The following is a 23,619-nucleotide window of genomic DNA, read 5'->3' on the forward strand; positions in this document are numbered from 1 at the left end:
GCATGTTTTAATACGATCGTATCGAAATCTACCGTCAGTTAGCTTTGTTATGCTTCTGACACAATGGGCGCGGCCATTTTGAAAATGCGCGCGCATCCACTAACATTGTCGGCTCTGTTTTCAGACGGCTTTATCTCACAGAAGCGACATTGCAGAGGACGCTTTGTCCCAGACAAGCGTTTTCAACGGCCTGTAGCAGGCGCTGTGATACTCGCGGTCCACTTTTTCCACCACCGACCGAGAGAACGAGCACCAGCTTCGTCAACACACACGGAATGGTTTCATAGTAAAATGCGATTACGGATATTTGGCTCTTCAAAGTAAGTGTCACGCGTGATTAAACCATGGCAATACGCAATCGAGGGATTAATTAATGGCGGCAGGCTAAGAGTTAAATTAGTCCTTTAATGCAGACCGATTAAAACAAGGCAACATAAACCCATAATAATTGAATAAGTGTGGAAAAAATCATTGGTTTGTGATCAGATTGACTGTTTAATGAACAGTAAAGACATCAGGATTAGGTTAAACCTGGCTGTTAGCCTGGTCCGGAGCAGGCTAAGTCCACAGCATTAGTTTCCATGGTAACTAGTGTGGCATTGCTTTGATGAAACTGAATCAAGCCTCAACATATCCAGGTTAACTGACTAACTTAATCTGGCAACTGGTTAATCGCTGATCCAGGATATATTAAACCAGGATATCTGTTGAATCCCGGTTTAATCTCTAATCCAAGTTTCGTGAAACGGGCCCCTGGACTGTTGCACGTACGACATGGCATCTCAACCTCGTTAGCCTGGATAGCGGGGGCGGGGCGGCGGGGCCTCTGTAGCCATGCCTGTTGATCTCATTAACGGAACAGGCTGGGATGGAGAGGTGGGGTTCTGTGGGAGGCCACAGCCAGGGTCAAGCACGACCCCATCTCCTCTATTGTCCGCCAGCCCTTCATTGTTGTAACCCTCATTAGGACCAGCTGAACGAGGACCCAGCAGCCCCACTCTGTGACTGACCCCTCTCAGCCTACGTGTGGAGATCAAGCAAGCTCTTTCCTCTGCGGAACAATCTCACACAGACAGGCGGAAAGCTCCGGAGAAGAACCAGAGACACGACTTTGAGACGCTACACACAGGCATGGATGCGACCGAAAGTGGCTGCAAGCGACGTGACGGAGCGGCAGCGATGAGGAGGGGAAGCTACGATGAAGCTGCGGCCTCACTGTGCACGGTGAGCATCCATCCATTCATCCATCCATCCATCCATCCATCCATCCATCCATCCATCCATTCATCCATCCATCTATATACATCCCTACACCACCCACTGCAAAGATGTTGAAGACACCTACTGTTGATGAGGTGATGACCTTCTAGAGCAGTGGTTCTCAAACATCTCCATGTCAACGACCACCACATTGACGTACTTGGCTGTGGACCCCCATTTGATGGAAAAATATGTGTAAAATGGTTCTGAAATAGTTGTTTTAGATTTTTTGAAAATGCTTTGAAAATGGTTTATCTACAAGCATCATGTGTGTCACATCATGACGGGCTGTGAGCTCGTACATTGTCTATTTTCAATTAGCCGAAGTATAAGGAATTAAAAACAGGATTAAATTAGTTGCTATATTAACTCATTTAGCCGTGGACCGCCTGGAATTCGCTCAAGGACCCCTGTGTGTCCCCAGATCTCACTTTGAGAGCACTGGTCTAGTGTGACTGAGAGGACATGTCACACACACACACACACACACACACACACACACACACACACACACACACACACACACACACAAACCCTAACCCTAACCCTATGGTACAGTATGTACTGTATGAATTACATTAGTGCCGACAAACAATTACGGATGTCACAACACGCTGCAGCAACATCACAACAACAGATTACGGAGGAAGAGCCCATTTTCAACCTAGTTTTATATAATTGGTCCTCCTCACTAATGCTCATTGTGTGTGTGTGTGTGTGTGTGTGTGTGTGTGTGTGTGTGTGTGTGTGTGTGTGTGTGTGTGTGTGTGTGTGTGTGTGTGTGTGTGTGTGTGTGTGTGTGTGTGTGTGTGTGTGTGTGTGTGTGTGTGTGTGTGTGTGTGTTCAATGAAAAACAACTCCAACATATGTCATAAATAAAATCTAATCATTTCTATGAATACATGTGTAACAAGTTTAAGAAGTGGTGAAGCGACACGTTGTGAGCTTGTATATCTACTGTTTTCACGAGTGAAATCTCTCTTTTTTTGTGCTAAAACATTTGGGAAGCACTGCGCTAGGACACCCTGGTCCTAGTGGCGTACAGTAATGAACCACTGCGCTAGGACACCCTGGTCCTAGTGGCGTACAGTAATGAACCACTGCGCTAGGACACCCTGGTCCTAGTGGCGTACAGTAATGAACCACTGCACTAGGACACCCTGGTCCTAGTGGCGTACAGTAATGAACCACTGCGCTAGGACACCCTGGTCCTAGTGGCGTACAGTAATGAACCACTGCACTAGGACACCCTGGTCCTAGTGGCGTACAGTAATGAACCACTGCGCTAGGACACCCTGGTCCTAGTGGCGTACAGTAATGAACCACTGCGCTAGGACACCCTGGTCCTAGTGGCGTACAGTAATGAACCACTGCACTAGGACACCCTGGTCCTAGTGGCGTACAGTAACCACTGCGCTAGGACACCCTGGTCCTAGTGGCGTACAGTAATGAACCACTGCACTAGGACACCCTGGTCCTAGTGGCGTACAGTAATGAACCACTGCACTAGGACACCCTGGTCCTAGTGGCGTACAGTAATGAACCACTGCGCTAGGACACCCTGGTCCTAGTGGCGTACAGTAATGAACCACTGCGCTAGGACACCCTGGTCCTAGTGGCGTACAGTAATGAACCACTGCGCTAGGACACCCTGGTCCTAGTGGCGTACAGTAATGAACCACTGCGCTAGGACACCCTGGTCCTAGTGGCGTACAGTAATGAACCACTGCACTAGGACACCCTGGTCCTAGTGGCGTACAGTAATGCCACTGTGCTAGGACACCCTGGTCCTAGTGGCGTACAGTAATGAACCACTGCGCTAGGACACCCTGGTCCTAGTGGCGTACAGTAATGAACCACTGCGCTAGGACACCCTGGTCCTAGTGGCGTACAGTAATGAACCACTGTGCTAGGACACCCTGGTCCTAGTGGCGTACAGTAATGAACCACTGCGCTAGGACACCCTGGTCCTAGTGGCGTACAGTAATGAACCACTGCGCTAGGACACCCTGGTCCTAGTGGTGTACAGTAATGAACCACTGCGCTAGGACACCCTGGTCCTAGTGGTGTACAGTAATGAACCACTGCGCTAGGACACCCTGGTCCTAGTGGTGTACAGTAATGAACCACTGCGCTAGGACACCCTGGTCCTAGTGGCGTACAGTAATGAACCACTGCGCTAGGACACCCTGGTCCTAGTGGCGTACAGTAATGAACCACTGCGCTAGGACACCCTGGCCCTAGTGGCGTACAGTAATGAACCACTGCGCTAGGACACCCTGGCCCTAGTGGCGTACAGTAATGAACCACTGCGCTAGGACACCCTGGCCCTAGTGGCGTACAGTAATGAACCACTGCGCTAGGACACCCTGGTCCTAGTGGCGTACAGTAATGAACCACTGCGCTAGGACACCCTGGTCCTAGTGGCGTACAGTAATGAACCACTGCGCTAGGACACCCTGGTCCTAGTGGCGTACAGTAATGAACCACTGCGCTAGGACACCCTGGTCCTAGTGGCGTACAGTAATGAACCACTGCGCTAGGACACCCTGGTCCTAGTGGCGTACAGTAATGAACCACTGCGCTAGGACACCCTGGTCCTAGTGGTGTACAGTAATGAACCACTGCGCTAGGACACCCTGGTCCTAGTGGCGTACAGTAATGAACCACTGCGCTAGGACACCCTGGCCCTAGTGGCGTACAGTAATGAACCACTGCGCTAGGACACCCTGGTCCTAGTGGCGTACAGTAATGAACCACTGTGCTAGGACACCCTGGTCCTAGTGGCGTACAGTAACCACTGCACTAGGACACCCTGGTCCTAGTGGTGTACAGTAATGAACCACTGCGCTAGGACACCCTGGTCCTAGTGGCGTACAGTAATGAACCACTGCGCTAGGACACCCTGGTCCTAGTGGCGTACAGTAATGAACCACTGCGCTAGGACACCCTGGTCCTAGTGGCGTACAGTAATGCCAGTCTGTCCTGTACCATCCTGTGTGCCAGTCTGTCTACTCTGTCCTTAAACCTAAATTCTTATCCCACGATTTTGTAACCCATTTTTCACGCGGTGCCAATTCCCTTAGCTCAGTAAGATGTAATTCTTGGCGCTATACTCCTGCTGCCAGCCTGGGGAGATCTCCGAACTGAGCTCATGCTTCCTTCAATGCATAAGGAATGAGCAGGCCGCTTCCTGTCACCTGATGGGGGGAGTTTCCCAGGTTGGACGTAGCGTGCGGAAGGAACACGTTATTCCATCCAGTTCCTTTCCCCATCCATCAGGCTGACCAGGGGGAGGCAGTATAGAGACCAGGATTACTGCATGTTACTGCAGTACCAAGCCCCCAGAGCAGCTGGCCAAAGTTAAGCCGCCCCACTCTACTGGCAAAAGCAGGAACTGCACGTGCATGTTGCACGTGTAAACCACGCGTAGCTGGGGTTTAACATGGATCGCTTGCGTTAGCGCTTCAAGTGCGTCGAGAAAATGCTGAAGTAGAGCGTTCTTGGGACCACTGAGCAACTTCCTTTGAAATTAATAGTGGGGGCAGGGCAGACCGCCCTCTATTTTATAACTCTATGTTATACCTACCCTAGGGGACACAGGGAGAACATGCAAACTCCACACAGAAAGGCCCTTTCGCCAACCAATGGGGAGAGAACACGCCCCCAGTGCCCACATCGGTACCGAGTGCACCACCACCATGCCCCCCCCCCCCAGTCTGTCTGTCCTGTGTGCCAGCCAGTCTGTCCTGTACCATCTGCCTCAGCTGTTGAAATGGGGCACCGTTTGGGTGACAGGATATGACACAGACCAGAAAGAGATGCTTTGTGTTGTTGTGAATAAGAAGTTTACTTCCAGTCAGTAACTCATCATAAAGTGCTGGACAGTGGAATGCTTATTATTGTCCAGGGCTGCTTGCAACTATGGATTCATCCAGTAATCAAGAAGCGCTGGACTGTTACTCGTAATAAAGTAAATACAGAGTATTTCTATATTGCAGCATTGATACTTTTATTAAGTAAAAAATGTGAGCACTTTTTCCACCAGCCAGATCGAAGCTCTTTATTGACTTCCATGAACAAATGCAAGTAATTCAAAAGTATAAATATATGAGGAAAAATCTATTGGTGTGAAGCTACTTCTGTGGCCTACTGGCAGTGTGCATACAACGTTTGGCACTAATTGGTCCAGCAGTTTACGAGATTAGCTCCGGACACACACACACACACACGCACGCACGCACGCACGCACGCACGCACGCACGCACGCACGCACGCGCGCGCACGTGCGCGCTCGCGCACACACACTGTACACACGCACTCTCATAGACAGCTAGCCTATTGCAGAGCCATGTGGCATAACATTCGACAAAAGCCTTGCATGCAAGGACATCAATTTCTCCTGGTCTCTGAATCCTTTCTGCTGGTCATTTTAATGTTCAGAATCGGTCTATAATTACATTATTATAATAACTAAATCGCTTGTGTCAAGCGATCTAGTCGTCTATACTATAGACGACTAGACGCTATAGACTCTATAGCGTCTAGTCGTCTATAGCGTCTAGTCGTCTATAGCGTCTAGTCGTCTATAGCGTCTAGTCGTCTATAGCCACATCTGAGACGCATGCACGCACACAGCAATCCCTACAATATCCCTACTGTACTTTGGGAAAATCTTAAGAATGTGTCAAACTTCGTCAACGAAGGTTGAAATGAACAAAAAAAAAATGCAGATCTACAAGCTCACACCGTGTTTAGTTTTTAAAATGGAACCCTTAATTTACCATCTTCAAACCTTTCTGGTGTCTTCCAGCGGCAGCTCCGTAGCTTGGCTCAGAGGCGACGCTCGGCTCCATCGCTGGCTTTCGGGAAGGCGTTGGGGATCCCATGCTCTCCCATCAGGTGTGTGGAACCTCTTTTTTGTCCTCTCTTAAAGGGCCACTTCACCCCTTTTGCAACCAGATCTTATTTTAATGATGTTTGGGAGACCAGAAACACTTTCCTGGGGTTCTCATGTGGGTAAAGTGTGTTTTTAGATATTTCAGTATTTCAAAGTGTCCAGGCTCCATGATGTCATGGATACTGGGCTCACTTACTTCCTGGACTACATGTTGTCTCAGTAAGACAGCCCTCCCCCTATCCACAAGGAGGAGCAGTGGACCAAAGCATTATGGGAATTGTAGTCCAGGAAGGAAGTGAGCCCAGTATCCATGACGCGTGATTATGAATCCCACCAATGTTCTAGGGTAGACCCGCCTCACCATGTGTCTGATTGGCTCCCGGGAAGGCATAGTTTTACTGAGGTTAGGCCGTTCGGGTTAGGTTTAGGGGGGTGCATACTTAGTTTAGACTAGTCATTGGTTAGACATGGGTTAAGGTTAGGTTTAGGTGTGCTGCCCCATGGGAGGTTAGGTTTAGGGTGAGGGTTTGAGATAGGTTGTAGTTGTAGGAGTAATGACTGGTCGCAAAAACGAGAACTGTCAATCACAACGACTACTGGCCAATCACAGCAGGGCTTTCCTAGAACTGCGGTGGGATAAATAATAACGCATCCATGACATCATGTCCATGGACACTTTGAGATACTGAAATATCTAAAAACCCACATAAACCCCCCCAGGAAAGTGTTTCTTGTCTCCCAAACATCATTCAAATAAGATCTGGTTGCAAAAGGGGTGAAGTGTCCCTGTAACACTTCAACAGAATGATTGCAGAGCAAGCATAATCATTTTGCAGGTCTGCACACTCCCTCGCAGCTGGGAAAAGCCCAGTACAACGAGCAACACTGTTCTGTTCTTGCTTCTAATTTCCCAGTTGGTATTCTTTAATTAGGATGGATCTTGTTGTATAGGATTAGGATGTCACCTACTGTATCTTTGTTAATTAATCTAACTTCATTCTCACTCCTCACTGCACTTCACAGCCTACAGGGGGAGCTAGAGGAAACATGGCAGAGTATGAGTCTACAGTCTACACAGTAAAATACTGTGTAAATGTATCCATTTCTAACTCTTGAGAGGGTACAATTTGAAACAAATGGTACCTTATGGGTCTGTAACTCTGTGGGTGTACAAATACAATGGTCCATTTGGTTACAGTTGTACACCGACAGAGTTCTTTCAAATACAATAAACATATAGGCCATAGAAGAACATTTAATGCATGCAATATTGTTTATATATTTTGTTTTATGTTTTATTTTATTAGAAAGTGATATATCCCTTTATTAACACTCAGGCTCTTTACTCATATACAGTATACACTATTCACAAACAGACTTTGCTGCATACTGCAAGCAACACATGCTGTAAATGTGCTCTTAGGCCTTCAGCACCTGTTTAATAGCGGTTTGTTGGTTTCTCTATGTCACCGTGTGGGCTTTAGTCCCTCACTCTGTTCAGCGCCCAGCTGTGTGTGTGTGTGTGTGTGTGTGTGTGTGACGTGCATGCGTGTGCGTGTGTATGGGGGTTTGCCGAGGGGTTTCCGATAGCTGTAGGTAAATAAACACCTGTGTGTGTGTGTGTGTGTGTGTGTGTGTGTGTGTGTGTGTGTGTGTGTGTGTGTGTGTGTGTGTGTGTGTGTGTGTGTGTGTGTGTGTGTGTGTGTGTGTGTGTGTGTGTGTGTGTGTGTGTGTGTGTGTGTGTGTGCGCCAACAATGTTATGACTTTTATTGGAATTTAAATTAAAATTCATTACTGTTTCATTTTCCTTTCTCTCTAATTGAGTTCTGTTTCATGAACATTGGACATACCGGTAGGTTCAGTCCAAGAATGTTGTCATTGTGACAATAGTCCATTCAAATGATGGATCATGGATGGATGGATGGATGGAGGGAGGGAGGATTGCATAGATGTCAACAATCTTGAGAATTAAATTAATTTCTTTCCTATTGCCCCCCTGGTGGCCTCTATAGCCCACGTTGAAGCCCACCATACCATAGCCTACTATATTATATTATGAGTCACTCACTACTATCCCACTTAACCTTTAGAACACTGCCCTCGCAGACCGCCCAGAGCTGCAGACAGGGGGAGTTATCATATTCACACTGCATTCAATGCTGCATACATTCCACACGATATTCCGCGTGGGCGTCAATGACATGGAGAAGCTGCTATCGAGACCAGCGGTGGGCGACCATGTCTCTTTGATCTAGTCTAGATCACGACAGGCATCTAACCACATGAACCATCGACAAGCTCACAACGCATATATGCGTCAGTCAACTAAAGTACAGTACAGTAGCATTGCTGTCGGGCAGAAATCTATATCTTCATATTTTTAATGTTTGAGTTTTTTCGTGAATTAATGCCCTACTTGATCATACAGTGCTCGGCTTAAAACACGCTCGCCCTCATTTTGTTTCCACTGACCTCATGCCGACCGCTCTGTGGGGACTTGGGAGGTTCTTGTATATCCTTGTATTTGTTTTACAGAGAATAAGCTTGGAAATACATTTAGGGTTAGCCATAGTTTCATTGGGGTTACGTTTTAATAGGGTATTAGGTTTTGGCACCGTTTTACTGAGTTTAAGGTCAGGAATAAGGTTAGATGTAACCGTTTAAGCATATTGTTTACTTAGGTTACGTTTAGGAATATACCAGTAACCAGGCTGAGCAGTTCCGCCAACTGTAGGCCGTACGCCCCTCGAGGTGACTGTGTTTTGGGGCGAGCGTTCTAGTAACCGATCATACTACAGCGTCACACAAAAGCATATCGACTCTAAACACACTATGTAAAAAAGAAGAAAAAAAGAATAATCAAAGCTACATTCATAAACAAAGCTATCTATATATCGCGAATCGCGATGGCCTTTCGTTGTGCCATGCACATACAATACTGTGCACAGGAGATACTTATCTTGCATCTAGCAGAAGACAAAGCACCTTTGTAGTTTGTACAGTAACCGTGAAATAGATTTAATTTTCTGTTCCTATGGGCAATGCTATAATAATGGTTATCACCTGCTGCACCTTGCCGATGTGGGGCTGCTGTGCTCCAATTATCCAGTGATTTCTGTTCTCATTCTCACACCTATTGGATTTCAGAGCTAACCTTTTGGTTTATCCATTTCATACCCAGTAGCTGTGGTTTAGGATGGAAAGTACCTGTGTTGATGTCATTTGAATATTAAATAGGCTACACCCAACCGAAAACCCCTCGGTCAGAAAGAGCTACTTTCCAATACAATGTTGTCAGTGACCTCAAGTGACCCCCCCACCCCCGCTTCAATGACATTTATTCTCAAAACTGAATATTATTTTCGCACAATGACTGTCATTGTGGGAAGAACAGGTAATCAATAAGTGTCATTGAATGACATTTGATTGGGGATTTCAGGACTGCATGCTATTGATTGCAAACAACCAATGGGCTGCTTTTCCAGGCAAAGGCTGGGCTCAGCTTTGTCCTGAAGTGTGTCTATGAATAAGATGGTTCATTATTGTTTTTACCACATGAACCCTGTAGCATTCCATTCAGATTAATTCATGTCATGATATGCAAAGTTTGCGAACATACTGTGTGGTGAACATACACTTCTGTACTGTTGTAGTATACTAACTATAGTATACTATTTGCAGTGCTGCATGTAGCCTAGATTTCTTCAGACAGTAGGCTATAATTCCGGTTATTATAACGGTAGACTGACTACTTGTACACTGTGGTGAACATTCTGTGAAAAGTGGACATCTTATAAGCTTGCAATGTGTTGCAATGCAACGTATTGTGAGCTTGTTTGTAGATCTGTTATTTTCAGCCCATGAAATTTGTTATAGACAGGCAGAAAGGGGCCAAGTATAGAGGGTTTCCTCTGAGGGACCCTCAGTAGGCGATGGGGTTTAAGAAGTGGCTAAAGACTGATATCAACACAAAAACACTGCAAGGAACTGCTTGTTACAATTGCATACTTTCTTTTTGTTTTTGGGTCCCCAGTTTGACCATCAGTTCTACACTATATAAGTTGCATACTATAACCCCTCAATCACATCTTTTTGATCTACCAGGTGATGAAAGTGTACAAACATCAGTGGCGGTCCGTGCCGAAATGAACTAGGCCTTCAACACCCCCCCCCCCACCCCCACCCCCCCCGAAACTAGCCGATCTACAAGCTCACGACGCGCTGTGGGCTTGTAGATCGGCTATTCCCCCCCCCCCCCCCCTGTCATATGTTCTTATACAACATTAAACCACGCAAAAATTGGTGGAACTGAACCACACTCCGCAGCGCACAGCCACATAAGACTCGGCCACACACACTGTCAGCACGGACAACCACACGTCCTGAAGTCCACAACCATAGCCTATAAAACGATCAATCAATAAGCTGCGTCGCATCGTGATCGCATGTACAGTATTTAAATATTATATAAAGATCCTTACCATGGCTGCCTGCATCATACCAATGGTCTACCCTGCAAGCTTTTCTTGAAGTCCTTCCTTCTCGAAAAATGCTTTGACTGTAAATCCACCACTAAATCTGTTTCTTCTCCTCCTTCAGCCGTTTTCCGCGTTTGTTTGTGAGTTAAATCTATTTAGCTCCTCAATCAACCCACAAATGGGAACTCGCGCAGAAAGTTTGAAACACCCAGTTCTCTTTTCTCATTTGACAATATTTCCCCCCAATGATGGGATCCAAGCAAGACGTTAACGTCACCAAAGGCCAGCTAGGTGGCGCTCGTACTTGAAAGAAAACGCCCAGCAGGGCAAACTCGAAATCTGATTGGCTAAGGAACCTGTCAATCTCTATATTGATCCCATTCATTTCAACAGCAAGGGGATTCACTGGAGTTTCTGCAGGCCTCCCGGTAGAGAATTTTACCCGGAGACAACACAAGGAAATAATCTCATTGGTTAAAAAAAACCCAAGGGCTGTTGTACCTGCACAGAATGGAAGCAGAGCATCCAGCCTGTCTGAGTGAAAAACAGTGCAGTGGCAGCGAAATAAATATAATATTATATATAATATTATAGATATAATATTTGTTAAAAAGAAAAACTTATTATAAAATATAAATTTCTGCATCAGGCAAGTGGCATCAGGCAAGTGGGCCAGCAGAGAAGGCCTTGCTGGCCCTGACGGCCCACCACTGAGTCAAACATTGACCCTTACTTTCAGCCTGCCGACTTTGGGAAAGTCACGATGGGATTGTATTTTCCATATTTGTTGTACTCCGTATTCAGTAGCGCTATCTATCACACACCCCATGAAGCCTTCATTTGATGACCGGCGGAGTCTCCAGATTGATCGATGACCCGTCATCAAATTAGTGGCTCAGGAACTACTAATTTAAGAGTTTAAATGAACGGTCCAGATTTGGCTGTTGTGTGTTGTTGTCACCGGTCTAGGGAGGAGTCTTCATGCTGGGTCACCTTGGACCAGTGTCCCTTTGTCCTCGGTCTATGCAGCGAGAACGGAGAGCTCCTATTGGACGAGTGCGTCCAGGTGACCGAGGGCACCAAGACCAGGGACAGACACCTCTTCCTCTTCAGTGACGTCATCATCTTCGCCAAGCTCAAGTAAGATGATGGACACAAACGATGAAGCGGTGTGTGTAGCTACAGATGAAAAGACATGACAATTAACCGTTTTCCCTTTCTCCATTCTCTATTCTTATCACTATTTGCGACAACCTACAATGTTTGGGAACCAAAACCAAAACCAAATACCTTTATACTCTCATGCACTCGTATAAGATATAACGATACAAATGGAATCATGATGAATCTTGAATCTTGGGATAGGGATACACATGGGCACATTGTGGGGCCAATGTTGATCTCAGATGTCATGTATCCAACCTTTGAATCCAATCCTCTATGATGTCACTCATCTCTGGCATATCTTTGATATGTGACTCCATTTCATAATGGCACTACAAAATACCTGTAAATTAGTCATGTTACAATAAAGTTTGAAGTTGAAGTGCAACAGAGCAAGCAAATCAAACGACATCCAAATTGCTGCACTCTGTAGTGTTGACACAATGAAGATTTCAAGAGTCAACACACAAAGTCAAAGGGAATTTCTCAATGGACTTCCCTCTCTCAGTGTATAAACCACACACCGTAGCCAGTTCCCCCTCTTTAAATTGTGTGACATAAAAAAAGCAATTTAATCCACCAGGAGGAACTTTGATAAAAACATGGAAAAGATGTATATGTTACATGTACTGTATGTGCTACAAGCCCTGACACATCTACATGTAATATAATATCTACCAGTAGTGCAATGGGGGAAGTGAGAAAAACGTGTTGCTGAACACATGACTGTCAGGGATTCTCCTGGCAACGCATCTGTTTGTGTAGTCTGTAGTGTCTCCAAATACGGAGTAGAAAGCATGGGGATTCCCACTTCAGTTGAAGGTTTCTCAGCTTGAATTATTTTCAGAAATGTCTTTAGACTGAATATAAGATTTAACTACTATTTACAAATTATTAACTTGTCATATAACTCCAGTGATCGAAATGTGTACAGAATTTGGTATATCTTGGTTGAATCATTTTAACAGAGGATCAGGAAGGCCCGAAATCTCCATTATTGACCTTTAGGTCGGTTCTACAAATGCCTTCTAAACCTTCTCAAACTTTTTCCTCAAACATTTAAAAAATGTAAAGAAATAGCCACAAGGATGGAGGAATTGAATCTTCTTGATCCCATAAAAAGCAGTAAGATATACATAGCAATTACTACTCTGTATATGGCAACCGCACTAATAGCATGTTATTTTTGGCAGATTTTCCATTCATCATAGTTCCATGTTTTAAATGGCCATTACAATGACTCAGATTTGAATGTTGTTATTTTTTTAAAGGAAGTGAGTAGTTGTCTGGACTTGTGTCACCGTGACAATTGGATCTGCTCCTTGTATACCTCTGCTTTTGACACCCCCACCTTTAGTCATCCATTTGAATGGCCGGTGGGGATATATTTGATCACAGCTTCTGGTCACACTGAATATACATGCATTTCCTTTTGGTCTCATTATGTTTGATATTTATGTTTCATAGTATCACAATTTAACTATTTCATCAAAATGATTGTTATCCACATTGGCCCTGATGTCCTAGATTTAAAAATTGTTTTTTTTGGTCAATATCTGCTAAATCAACACCGGTATTCTTTTAAAAATGCTACTGTTGAGGATTAGTACAGATAAGCTTCTATCAGGATGAATGGTTAAATACATTAAATAGTGATATTCTCACCAATATCCATCCAAAATGTGAGCAGCAAATATAACCCGAGGCCAGGGGTTAATTATTGCCGCTGTGCCATCAGAGGCGTATCTACAATAAGGCGAGGGCAGGCGTCCGCCTGTCCAAATCCATTTCTGGCCTGGCCAAAATCCATACAATGAGGAAAAAAATAATACAAAAACAAGACCTGAGAACTATTAATGGACAGCTAATTGGCCGTTGTGGTAGAGCGCGACCCTCAATCACCCATTGGAATGTAAATGCATGCCTTTCAGCCTTTGTATCCTACTCGTCTGGCAGGTATAGCTCTTTGAAAACCTTTAGTGCTACGATTGTGCGCGGGGAGACGACAATTAACACATGATCTTGCCTGCCCAAAACGTAATTCCTGGATACGCCACTGTGTGCCATAGCTCAGTACTTCCCAAACCGGGTGTCGGGAACTCCAGTGGGTCAGGGTGACCCCAAATTATTTTGGGAGGTCCCCAGATGATTAAATGTGCAACGTTGTTTTCTCACTCAACCGTAAACATATACCAACATTCAATAGAAGTGTTTACAGGGTATCTGCACATTTCTAAAGTTATAATTTAATGACTTAACTTAAGACTATATATATCTTTTTCTTTTAATGTTTTTTTGTGGCTTTCGCCTTTATTTTATTTGTTTTATGGAGGGATAGATAGTAGGCTGACAGGAAATGGGGAGAGAGATGGGGGGGTGACATGCAGTAAAGGCCGTCGGGATCGGGAGTCGAACCTGCGGCACAACTTAAGACTATTTTTAATACCAAATTGTAAGATATTACGTAAGAAAGGGGCAAACGTTGTGAAAATAGCCTAACCACAAGCTCACAACACCTCGTGTCACTTGCCAAAATAGCACATAATATCTACAGCTCATTGAGCTCTATTATCTGCGAGCGACACTGTCATCCAACAGTGTAAATTACAGGCGTAACAATGTGTTACTAAGCAGAGGCTCAAACTGAGGGGGAACGTTTTTGTTTATAGCTTTTAGCTGAAGAGTAGGTCGTCTGTCCCACTCACTTTTCCTTTCACTGCCGTTGTAGACCAACTGCCCACTTTTCCAGTAGCTGCCGCAGACTGTATAGAAGAATGAATGATACATTCATGTTTTGTTCTGGGCTGCCTATAATCAAGACGCATCTTCTTTTCTTTTCTTTTTACTTTTTTTTTTAATTAATATTATTATTAAGCTTAGGCAGATACAGGCTTTGAAGAAAAACTTTTGAGAATAACATATTCAAAGAGCCTCTCAGTGATCTGCAGCTATTCTGTCAAGGGTGAATAGAAATGTAATGTCGGAGGATTAAAAGTCCTTGAGCTGCCTGGGCCGTGGCTCAGCGGTCCAGGCACCTTGGCTGTTAATCCAGTCTGGCAGTGTGCCACGGGTTCGACTCCTGATCCCTTTACTGCATGTCACCCCCCCATCTCTCTCCCCATTTCCTGTCAGCCTACTGTCTGTCCCTCCATAAAAAAAATAAAAAAAATAAAGGCAAAAGCCACACAAAAAAAAGTCCTTCGGCTTATTACAGTCACATGTAGAGTATGGAGTATGGAGTGTATTAGTGCATTGTGTCTGTTTGGTTCCAGTCAGTGTGCTGTGAATCAGCTCATGACTCATTTCAGTGTGTGGGGGCTATTTGTTTGTAGTCAAATAGTTTCTTATTTTGACTGTGTAGAAGCTATTTCACTGTTTGTTTGTTTTTATTTTTTTAATCATTATCATGATTGCTGTTATTGTTTGTCATTGTTACCATGGAGGCCCGGGCGGGGTTTTCCGTCAAGTTCAAGGTCATGGTCAAGTGCCCAAGCCGGAGATTGATAAATAGGACGGAGATTAATGATAACAAAACCGTTCGCTCTAGAGCCTAGGAGGAGCGCTTGTTGCCCGATCAGATGACGTGTCAAATGTTCCCTGCCTGTTTAGCTGACGAAAACGAAAATCTTAAAACGATCATAACTCCCGATCTAAATCATCCCGTCTAATTCTGAAAAAAGATCCTGTGTTTGACGGCCTTCCGCGGTCGAGTCGCTAGTCGCGATAGATTTATTCTTGTCTCCCGTTGTTGTCGATCGACTCTAGAGTGGTGTGGCTATTGTTAGCTGCTACACAGACATGCAGCAACACAGCAACTTCCGGTGCGCCGGTAAAAGTTTTTTGCCTGCATTGAAGACGAGCCTTATCAAGACAAATCCCAAGACAAAGCCCAAGCCTTATCAAGACAAATCCCAAGACAAATCCCAAGCCTTATCAAGACAAATCCCAAGCCTTATCAAGACAAATCCCAGATATTTTTTACAATTTACAATTTAGGCATTTAGCAGAGGCTTAATCCAGAGCGATTTACATTAGGCAAGAACACTAAAGCATGGGAATACATCACATATATAAAATGCATTTATCATGAAACATGCGTAAGCTAAGAACGTAACTAGAACATATCTATATAATGACACTATACATATAAACTATACATATATACTATACTGTGCTATTGTCATGGTCTGTCGCTCTACAGACCATGTCTCCACATCAGCCACTCCCACTCTCCATTCCCTCTCTCAGTCCTTGTCACACACCTGTTTCCACCCCCTCTTCAGCCCAACAGTGCCATGCCCATTCCCACCTGAGAACACTTCTGCAATCACCCTGCTCCCTATAAGACTGGACTCATTCCACTAACACACCGTCAGAACATTCACTGTTGTCCCTAGCGTTGCACTCCGAATGGTTTGGCAGTTTTGGACTTTGCTACGTGGTGCCTTTTGAAAGGTTTGACTTTTGGACTTTCTGTTGAAGGCTTTATGCTTTTGAAGAGTTTTGCATTTTGGGCGTTCCTGTTTTTTCTGAATGCAGCTATACTGCTAACTTTTGTTGTAAGCCTCACCTTGTTTAATTTAATAAATCAGTTAATTGAACTTGCTCTTGTCCTGCATTTGGGTCCTACCCTTTGTCTCACCGTGACAGAATGTTCTGACCAGTCTGGACCCAGCGGACAAGTTTGTTTTTGTTGGACTTTAGTTTTTTGGATTTTTTGCCAGTGTTGTGTCGGTGAGCTGCTGAGGCTGTCAACCATGGCCAGTAGCCACCTTTGGAGTTACTAGGGACATCTTTAATGAAGATCCCCATTTCTTGGAGCAACTGGCCAAATACTGGAGGCAGGATCCAGAATTTGCCCAGTACATGGCCTTTTTCAGGTGGGAGAGTCGGGGTGCCATTTTTCCTCAATTTCCATCTCAAGAGGCAGTCCCTCCGGCCTCTCCTTCTCTTCAGTCCACTGTCTCGCCAGTACTCAAGCCTGCAGCCCTGCCTCTCGTCTCTGCAGCCCCGCCTGCAGCCCTGCCTCTCGTCTCTGCAGCCCCGCCTGCAGCCCTGCCTCTCGTCTCTGCAGCCCCGCCTGCAGTCCTGCCTCTCGTCTCTGCAGCCCCGCCTGCAGCCCTGCCTCTCGTCTCTGCAGCCCCGCCTGCGTCCCTGCCTCTCGTCTCTGCAGCCCCGCCTCTACCTGCAGCTCTCCTGGGCCCGCCTCTACCTGCAGCTCTCCTGGCCCCGCCTCTACCTGCAGCTCTCCTGGCCCCGCCTCTGCCTGTAGCTTCCCTGGCACTGCCTCTACCTGCAGCTCTCCTGGCCCCGCCTCTACCTGCAGCTCTCCTGGCCCCGCCTCTACCTGCAGCTCTCCTGGCCCTGCCTCTGCCTGTAGCTTCCCTGGCATCGCCTCCGCTGGTGGCTTCCCCAGCATACCCTGCGGCTCCCCTGCCGCCGCCTGCGGTTTTCCTGGCTTCGGTGTCCTCTGCCTCGTCTCGGCCTCCAGGCCGACCACCAGACGACACCTCCGCCTCGCCTCGGCCTCCTGGCCGACCACCAGACGTCACCTCCGCCTCGTCTCAGCCCCCTGGTCGGCCACCGGACGTCGCCTCATCTCCGTCATCTCTGCCCCCTGGTCTGCCACCGGACAGCGCCTCATCTCTGTTGTCTCAGCCCCCTGGTCGTCCTCCTGATGTCTCCTCTGCCCTGGTCCATCATCCGGGCCGCCCACCTGAAATCTGCTCAGCATCAGTTCCCCTCCCCCAGACCCCCTCCACCCACCCTGCTCTGTGTTCCGGGCCAGCGTGGTGGGACGTCTGGAATCCGTCCCTTATGAGGGAGGTACTGTCATGGTCTGTCGCTCTACAGACCATGTCTCCACATCAGCCACTCCCACTCTCCATTCCCTCTCTCAGTCCTTGTCACACACCTGTTTCCACCCCCTCTTCAGCCCAACAGTGCCATGCCCATTCCCACCTGAGAACACTTCTGCAATCACCCTGCTCCCTATAAGACTGGACTCATTCCACTAACACACCGTCAGAACATTCACTGTTGTCCCTAGCGTTGCACTCCGAATGGTTTGGCAGTTTTGGACTTTGCTACTTGGTGCCTTTTGAAAGGTTTGACTTTTGGACTTTATGCTTTTGAAGAGTTTTGCATTTTGGGCGTTCCTGTTTTTTCTGAATGCAGCTATACTGCTAACTTTTGTTGTAAGCCTCACCTTGTTTAATTTAATAAATCAGTTAATTGAACTTGCTCTTGTCCTGCATTTGGGTCCTACCCTTTGTCTCACCGTGACAGCTATGACTACATACAATGCAATTATTGTGCTGTCTACATGCTATAAGTCTGTTTCAAATGCTATCTAAGTCTAAAAAGTGAAGGAAGATTGGGAGTGATGCTGCAGTTGTGATTGCAACGGGAAGTTTTGGGGCCAGAAGGGAGAAGAGTTTGGGACGTGTGGAGCGTTGTCCCGGCGTTTTTAGTGAGGGTACTTCCAGCTTTCCTGCGTTGGCTGATCTGAGTGCTTGGGGGGGTTTGTAGGGTTCAATCATGCTTGCAAGATATGGGGAGCCATACCTGCCGGTGCACATGCCGGTAGGTCAGTGCACTTAAGCCTTTTATTATTAGTATCGGTTTTATTGACTTTGGATGGGTGAGTCGAACCGACAAAAACGGCACGTCTGTTGCTTGAATTGTTTCAGATCTTTTTTCCCCCCCTCTGGATCGATATTTAGACCTTTTCATACTCTCTAATCTATGGTTCAAGTTATTACTCACTCTTCTTCAACAGTGTAATAAGAATAAAGTACAATAAGATGTATATAGTGGAAATGAGAAAACAAATCCAACTAGAAAAAGTGCCCTTCTGGGCACAGGTCTCCACCAGAAGGATAGGACTGTGTGAGATGTTTGTCAAAATGTTTAGGAGTAATATAAACATGTTTGCCTTTGATGGCAATTGGATGATTTGAGGGATTTTGTTCCAAAAATGTGTTTAGCAAAAATCAACCTGTTGGTGGCGCTATAACAGACCAATGTGAAAAGGGTGGGATATATTCCTCAGCCTAGTAAGAAAATGTGTGAAAGATTTCACGTAAATTGCATGCTGCGTTCATGATTTGAGGCTTTTGTTCAAAACGGGGCAATCTTGCAAACTGTGAAAGCCAATTATAGCCAATTAGGATGGAATATGAAATATCGGACAGATCCGACTTGAGCACATGACCATAGAGATACTGTGTAACGATTTGCGATTTTTGGACAGAATCTGGAGGAGTAATATCAAAAAATGTGTTTTACAAAAGTCGGCCTCCTGGTGGCGCTATAAAAGGCAGATGCGGAAAATGCAGGTCAAAGGTTTGTCCTTGGCCTCTGGGAGTGTGCATGCAACGTTTCACGCAGATCGGTGCAGTTTTAGGTATGTGAAAAGCTGCCTCATGGTGGCGCTATAACAGGCCGTTCTGGAAAATGCGGGGCAGAGGTTCATCGTTGGCATCCAGGGAGTGTGTGTGCAAAGTTTGGCATCGACCGGGTTAACGGTGCCGGAGATTAGCTGGTAACGGACGGACGGACGGAAGGACGGACGGACGGACGGACGGACGGACGGACGGACACACACACACGGACGGAGTGCAAAACATACTCTCTCCCCATGCCTTCGGCCTGGTGGAGACAACTATCAACAATGCTGTAATACAGTCTATAATGTATTGTCTCTGTTGGCTGCAAACCTCATTATGTTACTTTTCAAGATTCAAATTTGCATCAAGCATCGCAACGCGTTGTGAGCTGGTAGATTGGCTATTTTCAAATATGTCGAAGTATATGTGTGAAGTTCTCATGTGGCCTATAGTCGCTTCTTTTGGGCTTGTTTTCATAGACCTGGTTGCTCCAAGGAGCCCAGCTTAGCAATCATCAAACCCGACAGACACATTATGCAATTTCATTGTCTCCTGTTGCATACCAAAACAAAACGTCTTATCTGCTTACAAGCATGGACATATGGAACAGCGACCTTTAGAAGCTATGACGTCATACAACGGAATATAAACTGGGCATTATAATATAATGCCCAATTAATATGGTAAAGGGTGCATTTATATAGCGCCTTTATGCTAAGGTGCTTTACTTAGATTCACACACACACACACACACACACACACACACACACACACACATTCATACGCCGATGGTGGAGGAAAACATGCAAGGCACCAAACTGCTCATCGGATGCAATTAGGGGTTCAGAGTCTGGCTCTATTCAACACTAACCCTGGGGGAGCCCGGCATCGAACTGGTTCCCAAGCGGTCAATAAAATGAGTGTCGTCGTTGGAAGAGCTTCCCAGAAACATGGAACGTGTGGAAGGGTTCTTGATTAATCTGCAGCATCTGCACTGCACACACTGCAATGCAAGTCTGAGCTCTTTAGTGACCAATGTGCCATCAACAACATGTAGGTGTTCTACAGCAGTGGTTCTCAAAATGGGGTGTGGGGGACCCCGATGGGTCCTTGAGGGGTTTGCAGGGAGTCCCCAGTTAATGACTGATAGTTACAGTAGGAACCAAATGGACATTTCAGGTCTGTAACTCTGAGAGTGTATACAAATGGAGTTGAATGAACCCTCCATTGCTGTGATCACCAGGTATAGGCTACTTAATTGTCTACGAAGTTGCCTGCTCATAAAATGTACCCCTGTATTTTTACAACAATAGTGTTGCGGTATTACATACCTCACAATACGATAATTACACTTGCATTATAAAAAGCTTCAGAAATTCAGTATCAGACTCTAGAACAGTGGGGCTCAGGTGGTCTCTCACTGGACTGGACCAATGAAGCTTTGTAGCTTAACTACAGCTTAACAGCGTCATTCGTTGAGAGCATGACCTTGAGACCTGATGTAATGTGTGTGTGTGTGTGTGTGTGTGTGTGTGTGTGTGTGTGTGTGTGTGTGTGTGTGTGTGTGTGTGTGTGTGTGTGTGTGTGTGTGTGTGTGTGTGTGTGTGTGTGTGTGTGTGTGTGTGTGTGTGTGTGTGTGTGTGTGTGTGTGTGTGTGTGTGTGTGTGTGTGTGTGCGTGCGTGCGTTGCGTGCGTGCGTGCGTGCGTGCGCGCGCGCGCGCGCAGGTCCAGTGCCAGCTATCGTCTGAAGCACAGGGTGAGTCTACAGGACGTGTGGCTGTACAGCTTTGATGATGAAGAAGACCCAGAGGATGAGGAAGATGAAAGGGGAGATATTGATCTCAGGATTACACTCATGTTGGCCTGGGCTCTCAGTTTCTGCCTGGTGTCGTTCCGGTGAGACAGACACACACACACACACACACACACACGCGCACGTGCGCGCGCAAGGTACATAACATCTGCAACAGCAGACCCTGTGTACCTGAACAATCGTTCTAACGTCTAGCCTATTAAGTCCTGAGGCCGATTCTTTAATGTCTTCTAAATCCTACCAGTTTTCTGAGTTTTCAAGCAAAGATTTGAGTTTAACATGTTTGCTTTTAATATATATATATATGTATTCAAAGATTAGCAAAACATGACGTGATTTTTCACAATAGATGAAAGCCATGAAGACATGAAAGTGGATGTGATGTATCATATCCACATTCTTTCATGCCTACATATGTAATGCCTCCTGCAGTGTATTGCATGTGCTGCATGGCACTATAACAATTTTAAAATGTTTGAAATAGTAAAAACAAACAAAAAAGACTAATATGTTTAGGTCAATTAGGGATAAGGGCTTAGGCTCCGTGCAAGCTTTTGTGTCTTGTTGTTGTAACTTGTGAGGCAGAAAAAGTGTCCTATCTGTTTCTGTCCCTCTCTTTCTGTTTCTCTAATCTGGTGTGTTTATTGGACCAGTGACCAGTGAAACGTAGTAATGGTGTACTGGAATGCCCCACTAACTCCGTGAACGTAGCCCGGCGTTTCAATTCATTGAAAAAATAAAGGGAAGTAGAGAGATTTCTGTTTTGGTTTATTCTAATAGGAAGTTGGGGTCATCTGACAGCTCGATCACATGACTCTGGGGATTTCTGTGCCAGAGGACCTCGTCGTTTTGGAAACGCAGGCTTTTACAATAAAAACAAAAGAGAACCTCAGATATTGACTAATAGACTGTGGGCACGGAGATGTTTCTGTAACACTGACTGTACTGTAGTTATGAAATGGATCATTTAAAGCGACACTAACGTTTTTTTAATTAATAAAATGTGTTCAATCTGTATGGTAGACAGAGCATGTTAAATACACTATAATACTTAAATGTAATTGGGGTGGTCGTATTTTTCTCGTTGCTCTTCTATTGAGACATTTCCATCCTGTCTAGGTGAGACATGACATTTTGACACGATCCTCTCAATGCTTTGACGAAAATGTTGACCTGAAGGTCAAGATTACATGTATCCGGGTTCCTGCACTTTTTGTGTAACCGGGTTCCTGGACCTGTGCATTTGTTTTGAACTAACATAAGAGTTGAAACTGTTTAGCTATCCTTCCAATAAGCTGGGAGTCAACAGGTCCTCCTGCTATAGTCCTGAAACATCAGTCTTTTACTGTTATCAGAAAATGGTTGTGGTTTGCTCTTTTTCTGTGGGTGGAGATTGATAACGAATCGATGATGGCAATGACGACGAGGCCATGTGTGTGTGATGACACGAGGCCATCCATGCATTCCAAAACAAAAAAGGTCGAAATGTTGTTGCAGTTTTTCCTCGGTCGCTTTGGTACATGTCTGAAGTTCAGAATTGAAATTCTCTAAATTACATGTTCCACTTAAGTTCCAATCACATATAGTCACTTGTGCACATCAATAATAACAATAACAATAATATTCTCAGCGCTCTGAGTGTATCAATCAATCAATCAATCAATCAGTCAGTCAATCGTGATATGGATGAGTATCTGTTGTCCTGGATCTGTTGTCACAGAACAGAACAGAACTGTAATGTCACTAATGTGTTATTTTGTTCTGTTTGAAATTGCTTTATCATACAGAAAAGGTACAGCTCTGAGCATTAATCAATTATTGACATTTTCATGAGAACATATACCGTTGTATCGACATGCAACATGATAGGGATTTCTGACTGTCTGGTCTGTAAAGAATGACGTGTCATTCTGATGGCACTGACCTATTTACTTTGGAGAGATCAGCGATGGGCCTTTGCAGGTTATAAAGGTAATAGAGCATGCACCTCCACTTTAGCCCTTTGCAGTTTAAAGGTAATAGAGCATGCACCTCCACTTTAGGCCTTTGCAGGTTAAAGGTAATAGAGCATGCACCTCCACTTTAGCCCTTTGCAGGTTAAAGGTAATAGAGCATGCACCTCCACTTTAGCCCTTTGCAGGTTATAAAGGTAATAGAGCATGCACCTCCACTTTAGCCCTTTGCAGGTTATAAAGGTAATAGAGAGCAGCATGCACCTCCACTTTAGCCCTTTGCAGGTTATAAAGGTAATAGAGCATGTACCTCCACTTTAGCCATTTGCAGGTTATAAAGGTAATAGAGCATGCACCTCCACTCTAGCCCTTTGCAGGTTAAAGGTAATAGAGCATGCACCTCCACTTTAGCCCTTTGCAGGTTAAAGGTAATAGAGCATGCACCTCCACTTTAGCCCTTTGCAGGTTAAAGGTAATAGAGCATGCACCTCCACTTTAGCCCTTTGCAGGTTATAAAGGTAATAGAGAGCAGCATGCACCTCCACTTTAGCCCTTTGCAGGTTATACATTGTGTGGTGTTGTGTTTGCAGAAATTGTTTTTGAGAAATGCACAGTGTTTTGCAACCGTTAAACACTTGAACCCCAGCATCCCTATTCTGA

At 45.4% G+C, this 23,619-nt stretch overlaps 1 protein-coding gene across 1 annotated transcript in view; it reads left to right on the forward strand.

The window, feature by feature from the left end:
- Positions 1-1,043: 1,043 nt before the first annotated feature.
- The window catches only part of tagapb (T cell activation RhoGTPase activating protein b), a 31,828-nt gene continuing 9,252 nt past the window's right edge, over positions 1,044-23,619 (forward strand). The window contains exons 1-4 of the mRNA XM_079525495.1: positions 1,044-1,224; positions 6,074-6,162; positions 11,609-11,779; positions 20,920-21,090. Coding sequence (XP_079381621.1) covers positions 1,132-1,224; positions 6,074-6,162; positions 11,609-11,779; positions 20,920-21,090 — 524 coding nt within the window. The 5' untranslated portion in view covers positions 1,044-1,131. The remainder of the gene's footprint in view (positions 1,225-6,073; positions 6,163-11,608; positions 11,780-20,919; positions 21,091-23,619) is intronic.

Source organism: Electrona antarctica, assembly GCF_951216825.1.
Source record: "Electrona antarctica genome assembly, chromosome: 17".
Taxonomy (NCBI): domain Eukaryota; kingdom Metazoa; phylum Chordata; class Actinopteri; order Myctophiformes; family Myctophidae; genus Electrona; species Electrona antarctica.